This window comes from Dinoponera quadriceps, unplaced genomic scaffold, assembly GCF_001313825.1.
Source record: "Dinoponera quadriceps isolate SergipeBrazil2010 unplaced genomic scaffold, ASM131382v1 scaffold1395, whole genome shotgun sequence".
Taxonomy (NCBI): domain Eukaryota; kingdom Metazoa; phylum Arthropoda; class Insecta; order Hymenoptera; family Formicidae; genus Dinoponera; species Dinoponera quadriceps.
Window position 1 is genome coordinate 966958 of NW_014556488.1, and position 24333 is coordinate 991290.

Genomic DNA, 24333 nt, shown 5'->3' on the forward strand with positions numbered 1-24333 from the left:
GAGGTCTTTCTCTTTATCTCTACAGTCTCTCTCTTTCTCTCTATCGCAGCCGGCGAGGGCTGTTGGATTGATCGCGTGCCTAATTAAGGCGCCACCGATTAAGCCGTCTTATCGTGGCAGCTCTATCGGCGAACACGAAGTCTCCGAGAAACACGCCTCGGTCCCGGGACCGACTCGAAAACCGCCACCGGAATGAGCCAGGCGAGATACGCAGCGCGCAATTGATGGACGGATTAAAAAGAGAGTAAGAGATCAGAGGAACTCGTTTCCGAAGTCGTCTCAAACGGGAATCGACGATTACGCGTCGACGAACTTTTTACGATCTTCTTGTGATCCTCCTTTCTCTCTTCCTCTACACGCGCGATCTTTATATTCCCGAGATCATATTTTTCAGATATCTCGGAAACAAGCTCCTCGATTATCTCGATTCGTATTAACGACATTGTCATCGTGAGATTTCGACAATGAACGACCGCGCCGTAGTCATCGTACGTGTATATGTGTGTGTGTAACTCCGCAACTTGACAACTCCCATGCTCGATATCTCGATGGCGATAAATAATTTAAATTACAGGTCGCGGGACATTACTCGTGGGCGAAAATAACAGCGACATGCGCCCGTGAAATTACACGTTTGCCAGCGATTTGAAGAACAGCACACTCATTACGATTCCGACGCGTCGAATCGAAAGGATACGCCGCTCCGACGAATGTCGAGGCAGACAGATAGGTGCCGACGCACGCTGCGTCCCGTATGCACCCGGGAAAGAGAGAGAAAGAGAGAGAACAGCGTTTATTTCATCCTAAGATTGGCCTTTAAGAACACGTAAGATACATGATAGAGTCGAGAAGAAATAACAACGCATTCAGTCGATTTTAAAATTACAAGAACAAAAATAATTATTCGAAAGCAAGAAGAATAGTAAAGATGAAAAGAAAAAATAAGGTATAAAAATACATAAAAACTTGAAGTTATATATGTATAAGGAAAGGATCGAGCTATAACTTTATGTTAAATTCAAATCTAAATCTAAAACTAAATCTAATTCTAAATTGAAAAAACGCCCTAAAATTCAAATCAATGTAGAAGATAGGCAGATATGTATAATTTCAAAATTTTTTTTAATTACTTTAAGAGTTACTTGCACATAAGAGAGAGAGAGAGAGAGAGAGATAATGCCACGACCTTGGCACCGAGTCCACCGAAACGGATCATTAGCGGTTGCATACCACACGAGAAGGAAATATGTTATCGTCGCGGTTGAATGCGTTCCACGGACGTGCGGTTTGCGCGATCCGCCGATTGTCAGGGCCCAGGGCGACCCGCGAGGGCGATCGCTTCGCGAATCACTGATCTGCAATTAGAGAGGGGACTCGCCGGGGCCTTCTGGTTATGTGCGAGTTAATCGGCGGGATCGTTGAAAGGAAACTTCATCGCGACCATCGAGGAAAACGAGCCACTCGCCTCGCCGATTTTACAGCCGGCGACGAGGAAGTCGCCGATGACAGGCGGGACGGTTATAGACTAGTCTCGTCGTAGAATTCGACGATCAACGATCCTACAGATATGCACAGAACTGGCTCTCGGAGGGGAAAACTTTCCAAAAATAAGGCACCCTGTGAACAGAATGGCAACGATTCGCCTTGAACTTGCGAAAGGTCGGTCGGTCCGCTCGTCCGTTCGTTCATTTCCTCATCAAGAAGGTTGAAAAATGCCGCGAGTGAAAGGGACAGTGGAAAAAGGAAAAGAAATGATGCGTGTGCGTTTGCGGCGGAACTTCAGCCCCGACGATCGTCTCGCCGCCGTGTGTACTCGCTCGGTTACAAGAACACGTTATCGAGACACGTTATCGTAAACACGTATATTACTTCGCGATAATTAACGCGAATTGGAACATGTATAATGTACAAAGGCTCTCGAAATGTACAATCAATTTGATAAAAGAAACGAAACGCAAATAAGAACTACTGATGTCAGAGCGATGCGATACTCAGCGAGAAAAAGAGATTAATTTTATTATACGTTTCCGATTCCGATCTTTCTCCTTGCGTATTTAAGGCTGTTTTAAGTTTAATATTTACTAAGCACGGCTCATTTCATTGGCTGCGGGACATCTGAGGACGAACTTAAGACCGGTCTTAATATCAACAAAATATAAGAACCGACTATATGAATATATCGGTCTTAAATGCCCATTCTTTTTATCGTCATCATCGGGGATCTTTATTTTATTTTCTTTCCAAAATGGAGAGACGGTGCTTACATTTAATATTTAACGAGGGCTTAGCTCCCAATCGTTTGGATCATCCTCAGTACTAAATACGATTAACGCGTATTAAACCCCCGCTTAATTAGCGTCGCGAGATCCTCCGGCTTACCAGCGTGTGGCGAAGAGAGCCGTCGTCGGGCTCGCCATCCGAGATAACAAACGTTATCTGATCTTTTCGTTTCAGATGGAATTCGGAAGAGACGAATTCGACGGCTGTTCCCGGCGGTACCATTGCGGGCGCGAGTACGCTCGAATACGCGCGCGGAGGCGAACGGCGCCTGCTGCTGCCGGTGGACAGATCGAGACAGATAGAGGAGAGGCACGGTAACAGCGTTCTCGCAGTTCGAGAACAAAGATCCACGAGTTAGACGAGTATTCAAATTCGTGAATAGCGGTTTCCCCTCCCCTGTTAATTGTTACCGAATACGCGGCGCGTGCACGCCCATGCTCGCGCCGCCGCTTCGGGAGATCTGGTTCTCGAGTCGCGGGGCGACTCTTCGACTCTCTCGAGTTCGACTCGCCGGACCGATTAATCGGGTCGGATTATGGGTGAAACAGCGACGCTCAAACGCTCGGGTTCAACGCCACCGCGATAGAGAAGCGTAGGGAGCGATGTTAACGCTGACAATTATAAATTCCGAGCGTCACGGATCGAACGCCAGTTGGAAAAAGAAAGAAGGAATAACAGAGAAAGAGAGAGAGGGAGGGAGAGGAAAGGAAACAAAACGAAGAAAAACGTATCGGAATTCATAATCGGCGCCGTTAATGGGCGCGAGCGGCCAACACGATCGGCCGATTCAGTCGGGATGCAAATGAGTACCCCTCGATATCCCCCTCTCTCTCCTTTCTTCTCACCGTCTAATTCAAACACACACAATTAACGTAAAGCAACCGCTCCGCCTTGTGGTGTATACGCTAACAAGGGCTGCGCGATAAATCAGTGGCGGATTAGCTACCGATGAACTCGAGGCTTCCGTTCGCTGCCCCCGCCGCCCCCTCCGAGTCGCCCGGTCGTAAATTTATAGCCGCTCGTGTCGAACCCGTCGAAAGTTTGTTATTTACAGGTGACCGTTTGTGTAACTAATTGTCGGATGAAACGTCAAGGCGAAACGGCCGCTCACTTCATCGGCGGCCATCTCACGCGTGCGGGGTGAACGACGCGAGACGGCGCCGAGGGAGACCCGAGCAGACATTTCTATGAGATCCAGAGGATTCTCCAATTTCCTAAGATAACTATGGACTCTAGTTGGGAAATCTATGTAGGTTTCAGTTAGAAGTGTAATGTTTATAATACACTGTGGCAGGCACAAACAGATATCACAGTTTGGACACCCCCAACGCTTTCTAAGACGTAAACGTTTGGCGGAGAAAATCAGTATTCAGACGACGAGACGTCGGGCATCAGGTCGTCGTGTTACTCATCGCCCATAAATCCCCACGTGTTATATCATAACGCGTTTATAATCGGGGCCCCATTAGCCATTAGCGCGGTGTCCCACGAGAAGGTGCGAGTAAAGAGTGCGTTATCTCGAGGCTTTTCGCGATAGATCGTTACACGGGAACGCTATTAACACGTGGAGGACGGACCGTCCTCGGATGGAGCGACCTTTCTCTCGATTTCGATAGAGACGATTCTTTCTCTACGAGCACCCAGCTGGGCCCAGACGCGTTTTAATTCACGCATCCACACCTACTCGTCGAGACGTCTCCGAGTGACACGCGTTGTGTGATTCGCGGAACAACCTAAGGAGACGAATGTGAGTCAATCCTACCCGGCGAGGATGGGATTCGTCGGTGTGTAATACGTCGCGTAAATCTTCGTCGTGGAGAAGCCGAAAAGGCACTCGGACCTTACGAAACGGGCGATAACGCCTCGGCGATAGTAATTAGACGGACACGTGTGGGAGGAGGATAAGAAGCGAAAGGTCGAGCGTTGTCGATGAGATCGCCGGGATCCGTCGAGATCCTCGAGTTCTCTTTCGTTGACGCCTATCTTCCCGAACAGAAGTGTATCTAGTCAGCCTGAGTAAAAAGCTAACAGCCAACTGGCACAGGCGAGATTAAATTTTCTAGCTCGTTATTAGCTTGTTACTGGCTGATTATTCGTTAAAACGTGGAACGAAATTTGTGATCTAACCGTTCCTGACAGAAAATTTTTCACATGTAATCGTGTATAAAATTACATAGAAATATATAAAATTGTAATTCTTTATATGATTGTATATAATTTTATATATATTTCTATATGTTTTATATAGTTACATATATATGATTATGTATAATTTTTTTTACCGGATTGTTCATGCAGCTATTACAAATCAAATATGATAGAGTAGAGAGTGCTGTCTATTCTAAAATAAATAATTTAAACTACTATATATTCGCCACCGAATTTACTACTCGTGGAATTTCTACCAGGGTTCGCAATGGGGGCTGCGAAATCTCCCGAGTTAGCCTTCTTCTCGCTCCCCGACGATCGTCGGAGATCGGTCCTCCGCCCGGCTGACGGGTGCAATCTTGATCCTGGGATTCGCCGGATCCCCGGATTCCTCAGCTTTGGAATTCTCGCCGATCTTTTACGATCGTCCCCTTTCCTACATTGTGTTTTTGTGATCCTTTTTCCCCCGAAGAAACGCGTCTCACTCGATTCTTCTTCTTCGTCGTCGTCTTCTCCCGCGGCGCGGAATTCGCTTCCGATATCTTCATCGTGATAATCGGTTCCAGTGAGCTCGCCGTGACCTCTCGCGCGTAATCTTAATCGTAATTGTGAGTCGCGATCGATCCCGAAACAATTCCCACCGCGCGTCGCGTTCGGGTCGTCTAAGCTCCGCCGCGGCGAAAATACGCGTCAAGGCGGCGTTCGGCTAATCCTTTCAGATCGACGCTACGCCGTGCCTTCGAAGGGTCTTGAGACAGAATCCAAGGCCACGACACCGGTCCCAGGCTGTTTTTCTGCTCGCTGGTTAGTGACCCGCGTCTATCCCAGGAAACAGCCGGAGATTTCGACAACGGTCCATCCCTCTTCTTTCTCCCTTCTTTTTTATGTTATCTTTTCTAATCTTCGCGTCTAGTTAGTGGCGAGGCGACATAAAGAAAGGAAAGAGTAGCTGAGGAAATGCGCAAATATTCGTTAGATTCGCGTTCTTTCGGAAAGAACGCTTCAAGCCTATAAATAATTATAACATATGAATGGTAATATAAGAATAATGGTAATATAAAAAATAATTATAACACATAAATGGTAATATAAGAATAAAAAATGAAATTTCTACTCTCTCTTTCTCTCTCTTTTCACATCTGTTTAAGATGGTTATCTACACAACATAAACATTCATAACAGTCTTTCCGTTAATAAAATATATGCCTCGCACACTTTCTTATTATAGCACTATCAGAGTTATCCGTTATTACACATTTCTTCTTCTCTTTCATCATTAGCATTGTTAATAGTTGGTTTTCTTTGAGTTCTGTCAATTTACAAACTGATCTTGTAGACTCCTCAGATAGCATCTCCTAGGAATGAGTAATGAAAGCTTTTATCTATCCATCTATCTTTCTCCGCAGTGAAGAAACAACGTCGAAGAATGCGGTTTTTTTGGACAATAAATTCCGACAGTGAAGACATAACACTTGATGAATCCTGACTTGTTATACAACTTTATTGGATGTAACATAAAGTTCGAGCTATCGTCGTTGTTTATTTTTCTGCGGGAACGCAAGCGCTGCTTGTGTTAACAAGCGCGTTAAAGCATTTATGAGGGACGACCGGTGCGTAACGTTACTTTTGGACGCTCGTCATTTCTTTTACCTTCGTTGTGTATCATATATTCCAATGAGGTTTGTCTCACGGAATAATTAATAATTAATAAGCACGCGGTTTCTCTTCCTCTTTCTATCTCTTTCTTTTTCTCCGTCTTCCCCGACGAAGGACGCCGTGGCGACCCGTCAGCGCGGTTTTACCCGGGTCACTCGCCGTCCCTTACGCACACCGGATGTGTCGCTCGGCTCGAATGAGTTGGTGGTTCGTATCGGGCCGAGAGAAAGAAAGCCGATCGGGAGAGCGGGGAGCGCGCAACCTTCGCGAACTCAACTTTCCGTGGAGAGCACTTCGCGAAGATCAGGCGCGACACACCGACCCTGACGAGACTTGAATTCACAACGACTATCGGGACAACTGCTCATGAGAGTTTCCCCGACGATGACGACCGTTTTCATCGACGGCACCGCCCGACGATCGCTCTTGAAATACGTGAAAAGTGAACCGCGAAGCGATGAGCGAACCTTTTCGCGTTTTCGTTTTCACGTTCGATGATGACAAATTGAACACATTTTCGTGCACTGAGAGGAAAAATATCTAAAAGATAAAAAAGAAACATTCGGTGGATCTTGATAACTTGTATCAATATATATATTTTTATCAATATATTATATTTTGAGAGTAAATTTTAGACGAGAAAATTACATATTTCCTTAAATCTGTAGCTTTGCATGAAAGCAATTATTTGTTTTATTAATGTAAAAGAATTCATTTAAGTAAATATGTTATTAGCCCCACCCGAATATTTTTATTTTTTAGGCATTTTTCCTCTCAATGTATACGAGTGACTTGCTAAAAATGTAACGTGTAACTTTCCCCCGGAAGGATTTCTTCCTTATGACTCGTCTTGGAGGTTGCAGACGTAGACGTCGCCGTGCCGAGAGTTCAATTCGAATCTGGTCGACTTCGATCTCTCGTCGGGGCGCGTCGGTCCATCGAAACGATTTGTTCGAAGAATGAAATGAAAACGTGGCTCGAACCACGTTTCTCAGACGTTCTCGCCGAGTTACCGCGGGAATTCGCCCGCGCTTCGCCGATCCGGGATTTCTTTTACATAACTTGAGAAGGGAAAGGAAACGCGTAATCTCCGCGCGACAGTTCCCAGAAGAGGGCATCTGTCGTTCGCAGGGTTGTCAGCCTACCGCCCGCTATCTGTCAGCAGCAGATCCCGGCGAAGGGTGGTCGGGATATAAAAGAACATCGTCTTCGCATCGCGGATGCATACTGCGGTCGGGAGTTGCATCGAGTGCATCCGTTCGAACGACATCGACGGCGCATCGCAGATCAGCAAATTGCGATAAACGTGAGTAATGATGGCTAACTACGCAAAATGCGGAATCGCTTTCGTCATCATACTCGGTATCGTCTATGGACAAGAGTTCGGGGCGCTCGAGGATGCCGACAGGAACGTCCTGAATCAAAATCCACCGTGTATTAGAGGATTGGTAAGTTTGTTTTCGTATCTGTCTTCCCTCCCTTCTCTGCCTTGAAAGAGATTCGAGTTAAATTTGAAAGAAGCGCTTGGGTAAATTCCGGTATGAATAATGACGACGCGTCGCTCTTATCGTCGTTTCGCAATAAAACTAAGCGCTTCTGAGTGGCAGACGATAGAAAAGAATCGATGCCGCGCTGACTCGAATCTGAAACGCCACTCTAGCGTCGCATTATGCAAGTTTGATATTTAATTTTTTTAATAAAAATGAAGATAAAACGAAGCTGTATTCTCTCTCTCTCTCTCTCTCTTTCACCTGCCGCCTGTTATGCAAGCGTTCGTAATACGGGTGACGGCCAATTTTTTTCAGGACAGCGATCTCCAACTGGCCAGACTGTTGCTGATGGCACCACGGTGCCCCCATCCCAAACGCAATTCCGAGCTCATCAACTCGCTGTTGGGTCTACCGAAGAATATGCACAACGCCGGGAAATAAAAGCAACGCCGCTTGCAATCGTCGCGCGAAAAAAACCAACGATATCTCGGCACAACTATTGCTTCTCCGCCGTGTAGTACAGCAGACTCCACTAATGCTGTCCCATTCCTTAAGTAGAGTGACATCGAAAATTCCCAAACAGAAGCATTATTTCTGCATTACGACCGTCGATAATTTGGTGAATCGGCAACGATTCCCCAAAGCAGCAGTCATGATTTTACAGAATATTCAAAAATAACGCGCCCAATTGGAAATATTCAATGTCATCATGCCTGGGGAATCGGACAGCGTCAACGGGGTCTGCTGCGCGCAGAATTAGAAAATCTAGAAAAAAAAAAGCACATCGGATAGTGTTTGTTTCACAATGTACCCGGATGAAAACAGCGACTACCATGTACAAAAAAAATAAATGAACCAATATAGTGATATATAAATGTACAAACATACCTCTATATTTTATTTTCGCCTGTTTCTTACACAGTATCCTCCTATATCGTGTCTCTCCTTATATTTTTTCTACATTCTCTGTATCTCCTTTTTCCTTTCCTCCTTATCTCCTATCTATTAAAAATGATCTACAACAGGCAGTGGGAGTAAGTAAGAAATTAACCAATCATAGTCGTTTGTAAGTAAGAAATTAACCAATCATAGTGGTTTGTAAGTAAGAAATTAACAAATCATAGTCGATTATTCTCTTTACATTCGAATATGATTGGTCAATTTCTTGTTCTTACCTCTTATGAACATACTCCTACTGCCTATTGTAGACTACGCTTTAACGTTATAAATGCATGAGTTCGGTTATGAGAAAACCGATCGCGCAGAACTGCCATTTCTCGATCCTCACGCGATAATTATCGTCACTGTATCTCGTAAGTCAATCGAAGTGTACAGTCATACAGAATGGAAGTGTACACTCGTCTATCACTCGGCGTCAGGCTACTAACTATACTTATTGCGTACAAATAAATACAGCGCGTATTATGTACATATTATTATGTCCAATGGAAATCCCCGTCGGAGCGCATAGCGCGCACGATTAGAATTTCAAATGGAAGCCGCCGCCGACGGGTGGAGCCCTGCCGCTCTCCGTCAGTCCCATGTGAAAGCCAGAGTTGCTCAAATCAGCGTCGTCGCTGTCGCCCAACTGTTTGTACTCTTTGCCACCGCTCGGCGGCTTGGGGGATGCGTTCGTGGTTCTCACTCCCTGCTCCGACTTCGCAGGCCACGTCGGGAACATCTGCGGATCGATCGGCAATGGCACTTCCGTGAAATATCCGTGACCCAGGGCGTCCTCGGCGGTCACACGCTGACGAGGATCGTACGTCAAAAATCTGCAAATTAGAAAAGAATATATCTTCGGGATACTAAATTATTTAGTGTTGTCGCTAGACGTCTTGATACTTTGACGATCGCTGTCGCATACACGTGACACTTCATTCTACAAACCGCTATTGTCTTGTAAACATTTCTCGATGGTAACAGTTTATTATTGCAATCTTACAGAAGTTATACGTATAAAGTTAGAAGTACGGATCTTTATATACAAGGAGGACGTTGGTCTTTTCAGATACCGTCTAAGCGAACTGTCGGCGGCTTAGTCGAAGTGTTAACAACAGCGACGCGTCGTTCGAAGCGACAGTATAAACACGAAAACTAGAGATGACAACTCACTTGTTCAACAACTCGATACCCAGTTCGGACAACGACAGGCTGAATCTTTGTCGCAGACTGTTGACAGGATAATGCGCAAACGTGGTCTTTTGAACCACGGGTAATCTGCTGTACCCCGGCCAGATTCTTTCACTCGGGGTTCCCAGTTCTTTGAATATCTTGTTCAACTGATCCAACTCCGACTTGCCGGGGAACAACGCCTCCATTCGCAGGAGCTCGGCGAAGATGCATCTGGAACGAGCAAACGTTACGACTTTCGCAGCTAATTATATATATCTTTATATTCTAATTTGATTTATATTTACTAGCTAATTTATATTTTATAGTTAACTTGTAATTTTAATTCTTGCACTGTGATAGACACTACGACGAAGTCTCTGTACTTACCCAACGGACCACATGTCGATAGGTGTACTGTACAAGTACTTGTAGTCGTTATTGCTTAGCAATAACTCGGGGGCTCTGTACCAAAGCGTCACCACGATCGGCGTGTAATACCTCAAGGGGGAACCGTACTCTCGAGCTAAGCCAAAGTCGCCGACCTTCAGGATGCCCCTGTGACTGAGCAACAGATTGGACGTCTTTAGGTCACGGTGCAGTATCCAATTGTCGTGCAGATGCGTGACCGCGCGCAACAATTGCTGCATAAGACACTTTACCTCCCCTGTAACCAAAACGTAAACATTCGTTTCCTCATGTTCACTACTATGTACATCAATCGGTAAACGAAAATCTACAAATCATGTTATGTAATTATAAATTTTTAATATTGACAGTGAATATACGCGAACACAGCCTATATACAGTCGGCTACGATCGAGTGCCGTACTTACCAGGTATGAATACCTGTTTCTTCTGCTTCATGGTCTCCATGAGGGACTTCAAGTCGTGCTCCACGTATTCCATCACGATGAATATCTTATCCATGTTGCTGCCTACCACTATCTCCTGGACGACGACGATGTTGGGATGCTGCGCTTTCAGCAAAGTGTTGATCTCCCTCAGACTCGTGATCGGAAAGCCATCCTTCTCCTTCTCCATCTTCAGCCGCTTCAACGCGACTATCTCGCCGGTGCGTTTATCGCGCGCTCTGTACACGACTCCGTACGTGCCCTCCTCGATGCGATTCAGACACTGGAACTCCTCGACGCTCCTGCAACCTGCGGAAACACCACATTTCGACGTGCCTCTCTCACAAATCTCACCGCTAACAGGAATAGCGTTCGAAAAAAAAAGAGATTTGTATATCGAATATAGATTTTTTCTTACATTTTACCAAACAGTGTTTATTATCTGCTGTACCTTGAATAGCCGGTAGATACGGCGGTAACTCTGGCTCCTGCTGCTCCTCCTCCTTCTTCTTCTCCTCCTTCTCCACGGTCTTAGCCGCGTTATTGGAGTCTACGTGGCCGGGGGATTCGCCGTCCGAATGATCCGATTTCGCTAATCGGTCCACAGAAAGAGGACTCGGATTGTTATAGTCCGAGGCGTCGTTGGAATCGCCATTGGAGCCTTTATTCGACTCATTGGACTCGTCGTCGTCGTCGCTGCTAGACTCCGAGGAGTCGGACGAGCGCCGGTCCGACGATCTGTCGCGTACGCTCCTCTCACCCTCGGACGAGTGCCGGGACTCCAGCGACTTGGAATGCGCACCTTCGGAGTGAGCGGGACTGGCGCTCTCGTCCGACAGCTCGACGACGGAAGGATCCGGATTGTGTTCCGGGCTCAACGGCCGCTTCTCGCCCCTCTTCATCCTTCTCGCTTCCAGCTCGATCCGAGAGACTTCCTTCCTCCTGGCCATTTCCCGGTCGGCCTCCAGAAGCCTCTCCTTCCTCAGCTCCTGCTCCGTCATCTCTTTGGGATCCTTGAGCTGTATCGGTATCTCATTTTGCACTTCCAGCTCGCTGATATCGTCGTTAACGATCTCCATTGCTTCGCGCAGCTGCTTCTCCCGATGCTCTTTCTCACGTTCCATCTTCTCCTGGTCCCTCTCGCGCATCCTCTCGTGCTTGTGAGACCTCTTGCGACGTTTCTCGGGCCGCTCTATCAGCTCGTTCTCCGAAAACGGCTCGTCCACGACCATCCGTATGTGTCTCTGCTCTTCTACGCGAATCTCGCGACGATCCCTGCTACCACCGTCGTCCACGACCCGCATTTCACGGCGTTCTCGGACATCCTCCATCCGCACGTCCCGACGATCGCGCGACTCACGCATCTCCCTCGTGTCCTCCAGCCGCAATTCGCGACGAGATTCAATCTTATAGTCGCGAATATCGCGCGGCTCTTCCCGCCTCTCCCGCCTTTTATCTAGTAACCTAAGAATTAATATTTAACTGAACTTCTGGAAGAAGAAACATAGAAATACGTATATAAGGTGTCCGAAATTTCTCTTTCAATCGCTCGTGTAAAGGTAGGACGGGTTAAACTGAATATATATGTATTTATATAACATGTAGTAACATATATATATATATACACGATATAATTACCTTTCTCTCAAGTCCTCCAGGACACGGTCTCCTGTACTTCTTTCCTTACGTTCATGCCTAGACGATTCTCTGTCCCGCGAGTGACTCTCCATCCTGTCTATACGTTCCATTCTGTCGCGAGTTCTCTTGGAGCTTTCCAAACGCTCGGATCTCTCCAGAGGCTCTCCGACATGCCTACGATGCCTGTGTTTATCTCTATGCCTGTCCTCGCGATCGTGTTGACGCGACTTGCGTTCTTTCTCATCTCTGCGACTTCTCCTGTCGCTGTGCTTCTCTCTTCGACGAGATGAGCTCGACTTATGGTGGCGCACAACTGCTTGTGGTGGTTTAATGTCTAAAGAATCGGCAGTGTCGCCACCTTCTTCCTCTGAAAAACTGGAAATACAAAATAAAGGATGATATCATGAATATTATAAAAATAAGAAGTAGATATTTCTGAGACACAAACCTCATGAGTAATTTAACTATATATATGTGATATTATTTTTCTTTGCTTAATGAAACTTGTGCACAAATTTATTGCGATTTGTATAAAATTAGAAATAATTAGTATTATGTCGATTGCTACTAAAGTCTCGATATCACTTATAATTTTAAAGAGAGGTTGTAAATTGTAGTAATTGATAAGACACACTACTGATTACTAAGGTAAGTAAACATGATATTGTGAACAATGATAATTAATAAACTACTGGAAAAATGGTGTCTAATTGTGATGGTGCATAGATATGTATCCGTTTTGCGGAATTCGGAATACCTAAAAATCCTAGGCAGCATCGTTCGCGATCATGCTGCTCGCGACCGCGACTTGTTTACTTATCGCGAGAACTTTTCTCTCTCTCTCTCTCTCTCTCTCTCTGATATTCTGTAATCGGAATTAAAGAGCAATCCTTCTTCAAAATGAACTCCGCCATTCACGGCGTACGTATGGAGTTTACATCGCCGATAAAACGCCGAGCGTAAAAAGACAAAAAGAATCGATTGCGCAAGCGCACGCATGCAGCTGTGTCTCGGGATAGATAGCTTTATCAACTAACCTAAAAAGACTTCGCGAACTCGTATTATAATACATATCGCACTTTCGAACGGTTCGTACATCAAGGTAACGCATTCCATTCGAGAACGCCTCGAACATTCTCTCACACTTGATTGCGCACGAAAACTCCTCGTCGTCGTATCATGGCTGGTCGATCTTTAAACCTAACCTCAAATTATAGCAACCTCAAATTACAGTACACACGAAAGCGCACGACTCACCTGTACAAGTCACCCATATCTTTCAACGGACTCTTCTTGATCTCTCCGTCCTCGCTCTGGTTGTCGATGTCCATGACTCACTTAAGCTTGCACGTGCGAGGAAGCATGAACCGCAGTGAGACAACGCGCTTCTCAAACCGATGTCCACACCGAAGCCACCTGACGTTGTGAACGAATGCCACGTGTGAAATTGACATGAAACTTTACCCTTTTCAGATTCTAAAGAGTGTAACTCGAGTGAAAACAAAATCGTACGTTGTCGATTCACTCACTGTGCGATACAAGTCCTCTTCCCCGACGAATCTCTACCCTTTGTAAAACAACATCTGTCGGAATGTGGCCTAGCTTTTTCATCGTTCGCGCGAGGCGGCATCACAAACGCTCGAACGAGCCTTCCCATTGGCCAACGAGAAACCAATCTACGGGGCCGTTGAGCTTACTCTTCCTTTGGAGAACGTTCTTAAACTCAGCATTAGCGCTATCTAGCAGTGTCACACAGAAACTTGTTGCGGGTCGCTCTCGATTTAAAGAGATTTAAGTTTGAATCACATTAGTTCCAAAGTCTTTATTACGAGCCGTCACCGTCGCTGACGAGTGTGGTGGCGCTGGTAGATACGACTTAAGCGTGTCAGTTAACTGAACTCAAGTTTAGTGAAATTTAACGAACTTTGTACCGATTGGTCAATTTTCAATTCAATCTCCAAGCCGTATTCTGATACGGGATTTAGGCTGAGTCCGTTTCATGCAGCGAATGCTTAGATGATGCCTGAACCGAACCTTATTTTGGGTAGAAGAATCGAAGCATTGTTCGGACGAGCCTTTGTTCCACAATAATCACAAAATGAGCGAATAGTTATTGTTTATTCATCACTCATGAACATCGCGAACAATCTTGAAAACTGAGATTTTTCTATTGGTTTATCGTAACGAGCATCAGACACACCGTGTGTCTTCCGTTAGACAAGGCGGCTCTAGACTCAACGATTAAATTTGCAATATAAACGTGGCACATAATTTATGATAACGTGTGTAAGATGCAACATCTTTTAGACGAAGATAAGATCGTACAATGTCCGTTCAACAAGAATCATACCCTGCCCAAATCACGTCTCCAACGACACATTGTAAAGTGTGAAAAGGTAACCGCTAGATAAATTTGTTTGAATACATAGAAGAACGTAATTTTCTATCTCGTAAACACATTTCCATTTCTCATAGAACTACGAGCCAAATTACAAAGTCATCTGTCCGTACAATGCGACTCATCGTCTGAGCAGATCCGAGATTGCGGAGCATATTAAGACATGTCCCACAAAGAACGTCGTCGAGGCCAGTCATATTGAACGTAAGTTTCACTCCGAACGATTCTCCGGAAATCGTACAAGAGAAAAGTGTATGCTAATTTCTAAAATATAAAATTTAACGGTATATAATTCAATGTGCAGGAACAATTACTCTTGATTCAGCTAGATGGAAAAATGAAGGCAACAGTAGTTTCACAAGTACATTTGAAGATGATTGGGAAGGACAAATGGGAGTATCCGGGAATACTTCGAGGTTTTCATACATGAATCAAAGTGATGAATCTGAACTAGACGACAGAGAGTCGTTTGTTGGCTCAGTGGGCTTGGGACGAGGTCGACTAATAGCTAGACGTGAGAATTTTGTTGGGAAACTTAACTATCCAGAAGGATATTACAAATACTAAACTATATAACATGAGTCTGATGAAAAAAAAAATTGGGGTAGCAACTACTTCTCTGTGTCTCTCTCTCACAAACTTGCTTTTATTTCTCAAAATAAAAATGATTTAGTTGCCGTCGTCAGTTGTACTTAAATATTTTCTTACTAACAATTTTGTTGTATTTCACCCAAATACTTTTTTGTTTCGCGTTTAATTTTCATTTATTTCTATATTTTACATCAATCTCCTAATATTTACAAGTACCATCTCGAATACTTCTCCACATGAATTAAAAGATTACACTAGCATATATGCAGAAGACATATCAAATATTATTACAAATGTCAATCAAAGTGGACGAACATATTTTTGAGTTTATATACAAATAGCATATTTTTCATTTCATCAATACGTTCTTAAATATACTCCTCTTTTGTTTACTTTTTCAATTTTAAGTTATCATCAGTTCACATGGTATACGAAAGATTATTGTATGATGGTTTTGAATACAATACGTACTAAGATCCTTAAGTTTTGTATCAAGTCCATTATCCTAGGCTGTGACAAGTGCCAAAAAGTATAAGAAATAACATGTAACTTCACCACCGAAGAATAATCACCTACCTAAATCTAGTTACTTAAGAATTTAGCATTAAATGATNTTCTTTTCTGGGATTCACCTGTGCGGATAATGCAACTCTCCCGAGGCGTTTCTTGTATAATAAATTGAATAGGTGCCGATCGATGCTCCTTCACGAGGAGATCGGGGTGTACGTTACTTCAGCGGATCATCCGTACGGATGAATCAGACAAAGCGAAAATGTATCGCCGAATACACACGCGTACAACGTGTTCACGATGTTTCCCGATGTAGAAATTAAACCAGTATCTAGCCAGTAACTGGCCAGTGATTCTCTAACCAGCCAGTTTCCAGCCAGTTCGTTCCTAATAACGCCTTTGAGTATTTAATTTGCTTACTATTTCATTTGCTTGTTACTTCGCCGAGTTTCGGGAAATGGAGAAACGCTAGCCGGAGTCTCAAGAGTTCTCGCTGGAAATTGACACCGTCCGGTGTTAACTTGCTATTTTCCCGGAATAGTTCATTCGCAAGTAACTGGCCGTGAACTAACAGTCAGTATTTTTTCGACAGTGCCCGAACGGTTACCGTCCAGTCGATTCGGTTCTTATATCTGAAATTCGCGATCCGGCGTACCGATTATCCCTTTACTCCGGGCTTCGTAACTTTTCATAACGATCAAGGGCGTAATTAGAATGATTAATGGCGAAGCGGAGCGTGTCGTGTATTAACGGATGACCTCGGTGAAGCATCGGTGAAGCTCCGCGCGAAATGAGTCCCCCTCGCGGATCGCCGCCGGTGGCTTGTGATTTTTCGAGCCGGTTATTTTTCGACCGAAGGCGGCCAGCGATCGAGAGATCGAACACGGTCAATGGAGACACGCGGTCTTATTCCGTTGAATGCCAGAACATGAACATGGTCGTGGCACAGGAAGAAGGCAGGGGCACATCCGTATCGTGGTCAGAACCCGTGACCCCCTGATATATACGTGCCCGCGTGTAAACGTACGCGCGTCCGTCCACACAGCAGCACACACGCGAGCCGCGGCTTTGCCAAGGATTATCCCCCGCCCTTCGTTGCCCCCGCTTTTCATTGTGAAATCGCGAAGCGTTGGACATGTATACATGTATGTATGTATGTTTATATATATATATATATATATATATATATATATATATATAAAATATATATATATAATATATATATTTAATATATATTTTATATATATATATATATATATTTATTTATTTATTTATTTATTTATTTATATATAGTATAGTCTCATTTATATATTACTAGTTTATGCTATTTAACGTAATATTTTTTTCCATGATCAAACGCGGGATATGTCTGAAGCATCCCACCCGCCGCCACATACACCGGAGAACGTAAAAAATAAAAGAGCTTAATTATTTATGAATAATACGTAATTTTGGATACTGGCGCGATAGCCAGCAATTATTTACAAGTTTCTAAAGTATGTTTGGAGCAATATCGTGGCAGTTCGCTAGCTGCAGTCTGTTAGTGTTTATTGTATAAAAAACTGTAAATTTATTGAGCGCAATTGTTTGCACATTATTGGCGAGATCATTGCACTATATAATCGTCAACTGCACTCGACCGATACATTCTGTCGGCTCGATGAAATGTATCGTGCAATACCGAGGTTTTATCAATCGTGTTGAATAATGTCGTGATGCTCATCTCTTTTATTCTTATTTTCTTATTTCGCAAAATCCTCGTCAATTAGCACCGCTTTATAAGTTTGTCGATTTTTTCTTTTGCTGTTTCCACATAGATATCCTTTCTTTTAAGTCGAGCACTGCAAGATCGAAAGTAACAATCATCAGTTCGGAGCATACTTTTAGACACACAACCTATCGAAAGTCTCGGCACGAAAAAGTACTTCCGGACGGAGGATTACGATTAGCTGTGATACGATAGCGCGGATATTCTTTCGAATGTGTTCCCCACGAAAGTGAAAGTGCAGCCTTGTGGGACACCATTACTGGCACACTGCACGAGTTTTCAATTTCAAACATTTCAACGAAAACAAGACAGAAATATGTTCACTTACTTGGTGTGAGCATGTCTTCGCTAAGAGGCTGCCGGCTGAAGGGATCCGTGGCGCTATTGAGTAAGTGTCTGATGATGACTGCCTTGTCCATAACAATGCCAGATGGTAGCTTGACAGGGTCCTCCATGAGGGTGTCCATCAACGGGTCCCGGAATTCTTCAGGAGCATCGCCGTAATCCGCATCACGCGCGCGATTATCCCTCGCTATCACCGCCGCACGTTCCGCGAGCGCTATGAACCTTTCGATCTCTGTAGGAGTCTTTATCGCAGATCTCTCGAGCCTGCTTGCAGCGTCGGTAAATAATTCTTTACAGAATGAACGCTGCAAATACGAAAGTTCGCGTGAGTACAATTGTATATTGAATGTACGAGATCTAGAAGCCGGAAGCCCGTGGCCTTCTTTCTCATGAAGCGACTGTGTGTGTGTGTGTGGTCTCAACGGTCGGCGTTTTATAAAGAAAAGACCTTTGAGCTTTTTCGTAAGATGGCCTACATTCGTAAGCAGACGACTATCTGCGATATATATATATATATATATATATATCTGTATTATGTACGACGCGCGAGTTACTTACCTCGTCACTGGCTAAAGCAGCTGCAAAATTATCACAGTCAAGATGTAAATATATATCAACCAATTGACTGAGTAACGTCCTTGGTTGCCATCCGTACTTCTGCGGCTTCCTCACTCGGAGATTTTTGCACTTAGGTCCGCACAACTGTTGCAAATTGAAATTTAACATGGCACACAGTCGCCCGACTAATTCCGGTCGCAGGAACGGCTCCGTGATGTCGACCGTCAGATAATGAAACATGGCAACCGTCTCCTTGGCTAGTGTAAGGTAGGACCTGGCTTGTCTCTCGTCCGCCGCCAGCTGTCTCGTGCGCGACTGCTGTTGCTCCTGAGAAAGCGCGCCCCAACCACTGACGTCCGACATGAGTTCCTGCACCTCGTGTATGCGCTTCAGGGATTCCAAGCTTTCGTCGAGCAAGAAGGTGGTGTCGTTCATCAGCATGTTGATGAACTTGACGAATTGCTTGCCGTTATTGCTCTCATTGACGATCGACGTCCGATGTACCGGGCTGTCCCACATTGATTTTAGGATTAGACTTATGTGATAACGTATTGAAAATTTGTCGTAAAACTCGGAACTAGAGCCGGTGGTCTCGACGTCGGTGTAAAACTTCATGAGATATGACGCCAGTAGCGTCTTCGATATCGGATGCGCCATCACGTAGTAGTGAAGAGTTTCCGTTCTACCCTGTGTGCGACATCCCGACATTATTAGCGGCGCCGTTCGAACCAGGAGGAGTCTCGGTTGTCGATCGCGAGGATATATGTACGTTACCTGAATACTGGGATTTATCACAAAGAGGACCTCGATGATCTTCGCGATTAGATAGGGATTTCGTATACAATGCGGCGTACACACGACGACGAGTAGCCAAGTGACGAGCGAACTGTCAATGTTACTTGTCATTACCCCGGGGCAGAATCTGCAAGTGGGCGCAAATTTAGCATTAATCATGCGAACTTTCGCACGTAGGTGTTACGTAAACACGTATTACGCGAGATACGCGCGATAATAAACGGGAAACAACAGGGGGAACTTACTGAAGCGTGAACAACAAGAATTCCGCGATATCCTCCACGTACCACTCGGGTAGTGCGGTAAACTTATGCGGGACTTCCTGGGGAAGCGGCAGCTCGGGTAGAGGATCGCCCGGGGCGGTCTCGGTCAAGAGGCTCAGCAGGATCTCCGCCACGGATACATAAAACTGTAAGCACCTTCTGAGAAGGGCGGGATCTATCAGTCCCGCGTCCGCGCATGACTTCGACTTAACCAGCCGCTTCAACTGCTGCTTCCACTGTTTGATCAAGTCTTTGTTGTGCTCCGCGAATGGAGTGTCCTTCCATTGGGGTTCGGTGGCCTGCAGTTCGTCGAGCATCTTCTGCAGATCTCGCAACGCCCGCAACTTCCTCTGGTACTTCTGCAGCGCCGGCAGCAGCGCGATGTGGTGACAGTGCAGGGTGAGGAACCAGCACTGGGTCGGGAACTTCGCCTCCGACCACTTGTGCGTCTTCACCAGGCTCCTCTGCCATTCCGCGACCTCCTGCGAAGTGAGTTTCAGTCTTGTGTCGTTCTTCACCTCGACGAAGCTCGAGGGATGAAATGGGTAGAGGGGGTCGACGGTGTCCAATTTGATTTTCACGGAGAGCATCTGCAGGACCGACAGCAGGTTCAGCATGAAACCATCCCCGGCTAGGGAGAACTCCTCGGTCTGTATTTGCGCGCGTTTCTCGTTGTGACGCAGCAAAGTCGCGAGATACGTCAAGGTGGCGTCACGGCAGTTACTGTTGGCGAGTATCGCGTGGAACATCTTGTGTAACAGGGTCCTCGTACTCTCCAGCTCTTGCTGCAACGTCACGTTCACCGACTTGTCCGTGAACGGGTTGCCGCTGAAGAATTTCTCCGCCACCTTCGGCTGATCCTCGGCGAACACCGACACTGAGAGGAACGGGCCTAAGAACGAGGTCCTCGTGAGTTCTCTGCCGGCGGCCGAGGTCATAACCTCGGGCAGGAATTGGACCTGATTGGTGATCAGACGGCAAATCGGACGTATGTTGCCGTTCGGCCCGCAGCGGATCTCCAAAAGATCCTCCAGCGCCTCGATCGGCCTCCTGTGCGTGTTGCCGACCAAGCTCGCCTGCTGCATCGAGAGATACAGGCCTTGCAAGACCGGAGTGAATATTCTACCGAAGATCGTTGGATTCCCGTGCGTCCTCGCCACGAGCTCGTGCAGGTAGCCGCGCGGCAAGGTCTGCGAAAGTATCGGATAGAGAAGATGGGTGGTGCACATAGGTACGATTGAAGCTTGGCAGATGCCGATCAATCCTAGGAGAACGAGGCTGGAGTACTGAACACATTGTGCTCTCAAAACTGCCAGTACTTCGGAAAGAGGAGGTACGCTGGATCGCTGAAAGGGGCACAAACGTGTTACTTATATCGAACTGATCCGTTAGTTAGATTCGATCTCTCGCGACGCGTACCTTTGGGTGATTTCTTTCCTCAGTCGCAATTCTTGAGTAACAATCTAACAAATAAATTAGACTTTTCGGTTGCGACGACTTGGTACCTATGGGTAACGGTATGGTCGGTAATTCGTAAGACGGAAGAGCCACAACGGGACTTAATAAACTCGGACTCGCTTGGCTATTCGGACTATCCTCGCGGTCCGACGACACGTCTATTGCGATGTCCTTCAAAGGATCCTCCCCCCGCGAAAACATACGTAATACCTCGATCAGGGCATTGTTAATGATGTCTGCAGCGTCCGGCTGTCTTTGCATATATTCCGCTGTGTGCGGCAAGAATATACTCCCCTCCACAGGACTCTTCCACGATATGCAGAGAACGCGCGATATGACAGCGTGTATTTGCTCCGTTGTTACTTCTATGCTAGAACTCGTTGTCTAAAATGCAGAAGGTACAAAGACAAAGATGGCAAATACATCCCCGAGAGCTCTCCCGTCCCGGGAAGTTTTAACGGTTTTGCTTTTACTGTACAGGATGCCCCAGCATAAGGAGAACATCGAAATCAATCCTTTCTTTTCAATGATATGAGAAATGTTTGGAACGAAATCTGAGTAGTTCCGAAAGAGGAATACCGTGGAAGGAAAACCTTTTTTATGGTCATCCTTTTCGATTTCTTCTAAGGCCTCCATATTTAGATCCCAAGTTACTTATGCGTTCTCTTCATGCCGGGACACCCTGTATATTCATATATAGTGAATCTTTTCCTCCGTGTAAAGAGAGGCGCTTACACGTGATCTCGGTATCGAATCTTTCCTGTCGGACTCCTCGACTTCCATATTTTCTATTCCCGAGTCAACATCTATCCCAGAGGTATTACATTGCTTGTCGCTGCTCTCTTCTACCTCCATTGGAACCTCAACGTGTTGAAATTGTTGCTGAATAGACGGAGATATTGGTCCTGCAAAGGCTTTCGAAGGACCTGGAGTACTCGGAGATATCGGAGCGGTAGTGTTAGTTGAATTGGCAGCCGTGTTACTAGTATTTAAGCCCGCTAAACGGGCTAACCGCCTTCTCCTCATCTAGAGCAGAGCGAAACAAAGCAGTTGAGTCTCTCGAATTTCATCCAAGACCTTGCTGGAAGATGCTTCAAAGAGAACGGATCCTTTGTTCTTGAACGGTTATTTTTAAATGCCTGCTGCACGACCTTACAGCAAGTGTGAGAACAAAGAAAGAGCACGGTCTGTGTGTTATATTTTGAGCAATATAATAAATCCGGAGCTCTCAGTTTCACAATTATACTGTCATTTCACCGTGAAATCATAATTTTTGAAGGACAGGATGAACACACCGCATGTTCATCGACGAGCTGTGATTCCATTACTTGCAAGATTTCATGCAGCCATAATGTTGCTACAAATAAAACGTACAAAGGAAGGAATGAGTCTGCAAAATCTGAATGGGAAACATGACAACAGACAAAGGAGGAACTATGAAGGAAGGAATATCTGCAGAATATTAAAAATTTCTTATCTCCTTGTAGTGCATGTATTTATGTAATGTAGCTAAAACAGGTGACATGAAAGAAACTGTTGAGAAGTGCTCTCTCTCTCTCTCTCTCTCTCTCTTTCTCAATAAGCTTTTCACTGTTACAGCATGACATTTTTCGCGTTTATTGTATAATTAGTTTTTTTTATACGTTATGTGCCTGCACACCATTTCAATTATTATTAATGCGACGAGACCAATATTTGTCGAGAGTCGCTGGAAACAACATAAAAAAGAAAATCCTTTAAATTCGTATCGGCATCGTCCCATTCAGAAACGCGTTAACAGTCGGTGCGCAGGTAGAAAAAGAGAATACGGAAAAAATGCGGGTGCACTAGTGAAGTGCAAGAAATACGAGTACAACGAGGATTGACAAATAGAACGCGTACGACGCGGAAGCAAGAGAGTTTAGACAGCATATTCCCGATGGTTCAGTTTCTCCTCTTTTTGGCAGTACGCGTTACGCTCGACAGCGACAAGTACCAAGTGTCCAGAATTCATATGAAAAGAAAAATAGAGAGAAAGGGAGAAGTAAAGTGAGAAAGAGAGAGAGGAGAGAATGAGGGAGGAACGGGACGAAGAAGGAAAAAAAATCGCAGAGAGCGCAGTCAAGAGAAACGGATGGTCCCGATATGACAACAAACCCTCGGTTTGTTCTTGCAACTGCACTACACTCTCGGTACCCGGGGCTCCGCTTCTCGCCTACACTCTCTGCACCCGACGACGAAATGAACGTGTGGCCGAGCGTTGGAGGGAAAAAGGGGGAAAAAAAGAGGGAAAGCTGTGAGACGGCATCGAGAACGGCGGCACAAAGGCGAGGGCACAGCAGGTCGCTCCTTCGTCGGGTCGTTCGTTCATTGTGGAAGCGAAACGATACACACGCCGTGCACGATATCCACGATATCCTACTCACTTCTTCCTGGCTCAGCTCGCTCATGGCTCGCCCTTTATTCCGTCCGTTCCGTTAAACGTTAAGCTCTCGGCCTCAGCTCGAGGAACTCGTCGCCACCGCCGTCGTGCGTGCACGCTAAGGGGATGCTCCTCGCGTCGACAATCGTGGCCGAGATGTGTCAGAAATTTCGACAGTCACTCCACATCTGTTTGCGTTTGGACGTGAGTGCAGCGGTCTCGCGCCGAGTCACGGCCGATCGCTGCTGCCCGTCCAGGCTGCGTCGTCGATTCTTCAAAACAGCTGAGCAACCAACAAGCATCGGCACGCGCTCTTTGTCCCTCTCTCACTCCCTCTCCCTCTGTACGTGTCTCTCTTTTCCTCTTTCACCTTCCCCTCTCTCACTCTCTGTCTCTTTCTCACACTATCCTTCTCTCCCTGTCGCACCGACGGGAGTAACTTAAAATCATTTCAAACGATTCATAATTCAAAGGAGCTCGACATGCAACGCAGTCCCTTCGACTTCGCGTATTGTTAGTGACTGGCGAGACCCCCTGGGGAAGATCACGTTTTCGCGTGCGAGAGAGAAAGAGAGAGAGAATGATCGCCAATCCTCGCGTGAATGTCCCGCCGTTCACTCGCTCGATCGATGAAAAACGTAAGCGTGCTCCGCGTACTTACGGCACTTCTCGACGCCGTTTCCCGACGAATTGAATTTTCCCGCGCGCGCGCGCATCGATACAGCGGTGGCTCGATACACACGGGCGCGAGGTTTTTTCGAAAGACTATCGACCGCAACGACGAGCGCGGGAGGAGCGCGACGACGACTAATCAATCGCTGAATGTCGCCAGGTGCAACGGACGCTCACGGCTCATCGTTTACGCGCGTGCATATGCGTATCGCATGCGTGCGATCGCTGACAAATAATATAACAGCTCGGAGGACGACCCTCCCCCCTTTACCCCCGCGATCTCTCAATTCTTCTGCTTCTCGACTATCTCCCGAGGTCGAATTTCCCGGTTACTCCCGGCACTGATTCGCGCGGCTCTTTCTTTCGGGGGTTTCCAGTGTTAAGCCAGCGGCACAC

General features: G+C 45.9%; 4 protein-coding genes across 5 annotated transcripts; 2 read left to right on the forward strand and 2 right to left on the reverse strand.

Moving 5' to 3' along the window:
• Window positions 1-7124: 7124 nt before the first annotated feature.
• On the forward strand, window positions 7125-8379 carry LOC106747790 (pigment-dispersing hormone peptides). The gene is made up of 2 exons (XM_014625693.1): window positions 7125-7532; window positions 7890-8379. Exons 1-2 carry the CDS (start codon window positions 7398-7400, stop codon window positions 8013-8015), a joined length of 261 nt encoding a protein of 86 aa, XP_014481179.1. The 5' UTR covers window positions 7125-7397; the 3' UTR covers window positions 8016-8379.
• Window positions 8380-8678: 299 nt separating this feature from the next.
• LOC106747789 (cyclin-dependent kinase 11B) lies at window positions 8679-13810 on the reverse strand. 2 transcript variants are annotated; one of them, XM_014625692.1, is made up of 9 exons: window positions 13436-13522; window positions 13216-13378; window positions 12936-13043; window positions 12179-12553; window positions 10992-12004; window positions 10523-10849; window positions 10077-10353; window positions 9690-9920; window positions 8679-9349 (listed from the first exon to the last, which is right to left on the reverse strand). In XM_014625692.1, the coding sequence occupies exons 3-9, from the start codon at window positions 12953-12955 to the stop codon at window positions 9055-9057; spliced, it is 2538 nt and encodes an 845-aa protein (XP_014481178.1). In that variant the 5' UTR covers window positions 12956-13043; window positions 13216-13378; window positions 13436-13522; the 3' UTR covers window positions 8679-9054. The 2 variants fall into 2 exon arrangements, with proteins under 2 accessions (XP_014481178.1, XP_014481177.1); XM_014625691.1 differs by lacking the exons at window positions 12936-13043; window positions 13216-13378 and adding an exon at window positions 13708-13810 and having other exon boundaries at window positions 8681-9349; window positions 13436-13594.
• Window positions 13811-14007: 197 nt separating this feature from the next.
• Window positions 14008-15774, forward strand: LOC106747583. The gene is made up of 3 exons (XM_014625225.1): window positions 14008-14574; window positions 14654-14780; window positions 14881-15774. Exons 1-3 carry the CDS (start codon window positions 14470-14472, stop codon window positions 15141-15143), a joined length of 495 nt encoding a protein of 164 aa, XP_014480711.1. The 5' UTR covers window positions 14008-14469; the 3' UTR covers window positions 15144-15774.
• Window positions 15775-16972: 1198 nt separating this feature from the next.
• Window positions 16973-24235, reverse strand: LOC106747692 (ubiquitin conjugation factor E4 B). Its single transcript, XM_014625472.1, has 8 exons — window positions 23270-24235; window positions 21600-21890; window positions 20826-21248; window positions 19389-20752; window positions 19123-19270; window positions 18349-19035; window positions 17774-18095; window positions 16973-17518 (listed from the first exon to the last, which is right to left on the reverse strand). Exons 1-8 carry the CDS (start codon window positions 23291-23293, stop codon window positions 17454-17456), a joined length of 3324 nt encoding a protein of 1107 aa, XP_014480958.1. The 5' UTR covers window positions 23294-24235; the 3' UTR covers window positions 16973-17453.
• Window positions 24236-24333: the final 98 nt, after the last annotated feature.

Coding starts and splice junctions, on each gene's coding strand:
- LOC106747790 (XM_014625693.1), top strand. CDS start 7,398: ATGATGGCTAACTACGCAAAATGCGGAATCGCTTTCGTCATCATACTC. Junction 7,533..7,889: donor CACCGTGTATTAGAGGATTG/GTAAGTTTGTTT, acceptor AATTTTTTTCAG/GACAGCGATCTCCAACTGGC.
- LOC106747583 (XM_014625225.1), top strand. CDS start 14,470: ATGCAACATCTTTTAGACGAAGATAAGATCGTACAATGTCCGTTCAAC. Junction 14,575..14,653: donor ACATTGTAAAGTGTGAAAAG/GTAACCGCTAGA, acceptor CATTTCTCATAG/AACTACGAGCCAAATTACAA. Junction 14,781..14,880: donor CGAGGCCAGTCATATTGAAC/GTAAGTTTCACT, acceptor TTCAATGTGCAG/GAACAATTACTCTTGATTCA.
- LOC106747692 (XM_014625472.1), bottom strand. CDS start 23,293: ATGAGCGAGCTGAGCCAGGAAGAA. Junction 21,891..23,269: donor GCGAGCTGAGCCAGGAAGAA/GTGAGTAGGATA, acceptor GCTCTGCTCTAG/ATGAGGAGAAGGCGGTTAGC. Junction 21,249..21,599: donor ATTCGATACCGAGATCACGT/GTAAGCGCCTCT, acceptor TCTGCATTTTAG/ACAACGAGTTCTAGCATAGA.
- LOC106747789 (XM_014625691.1), bottom strand. CDS start 13,509: ATGGACATCGACAACCAGAGCGAGGACGGAGAGATCAAGAAGAGTCCG. Junction 10,850..10,991: donor GTATCTACCGGCTATTCAAG/GTACAGCAGATA, acceptor GTGTTTCCGCAG/GTTGCAGGAGCGTCGAGGAG. Junction 9,350..9,689: donor GGTATCGAGTTGTTGAACAA/GTGAGTTGTCAT, acceptor TCTAATTTGCAG/ATTTTTGACGTACGATCCTC.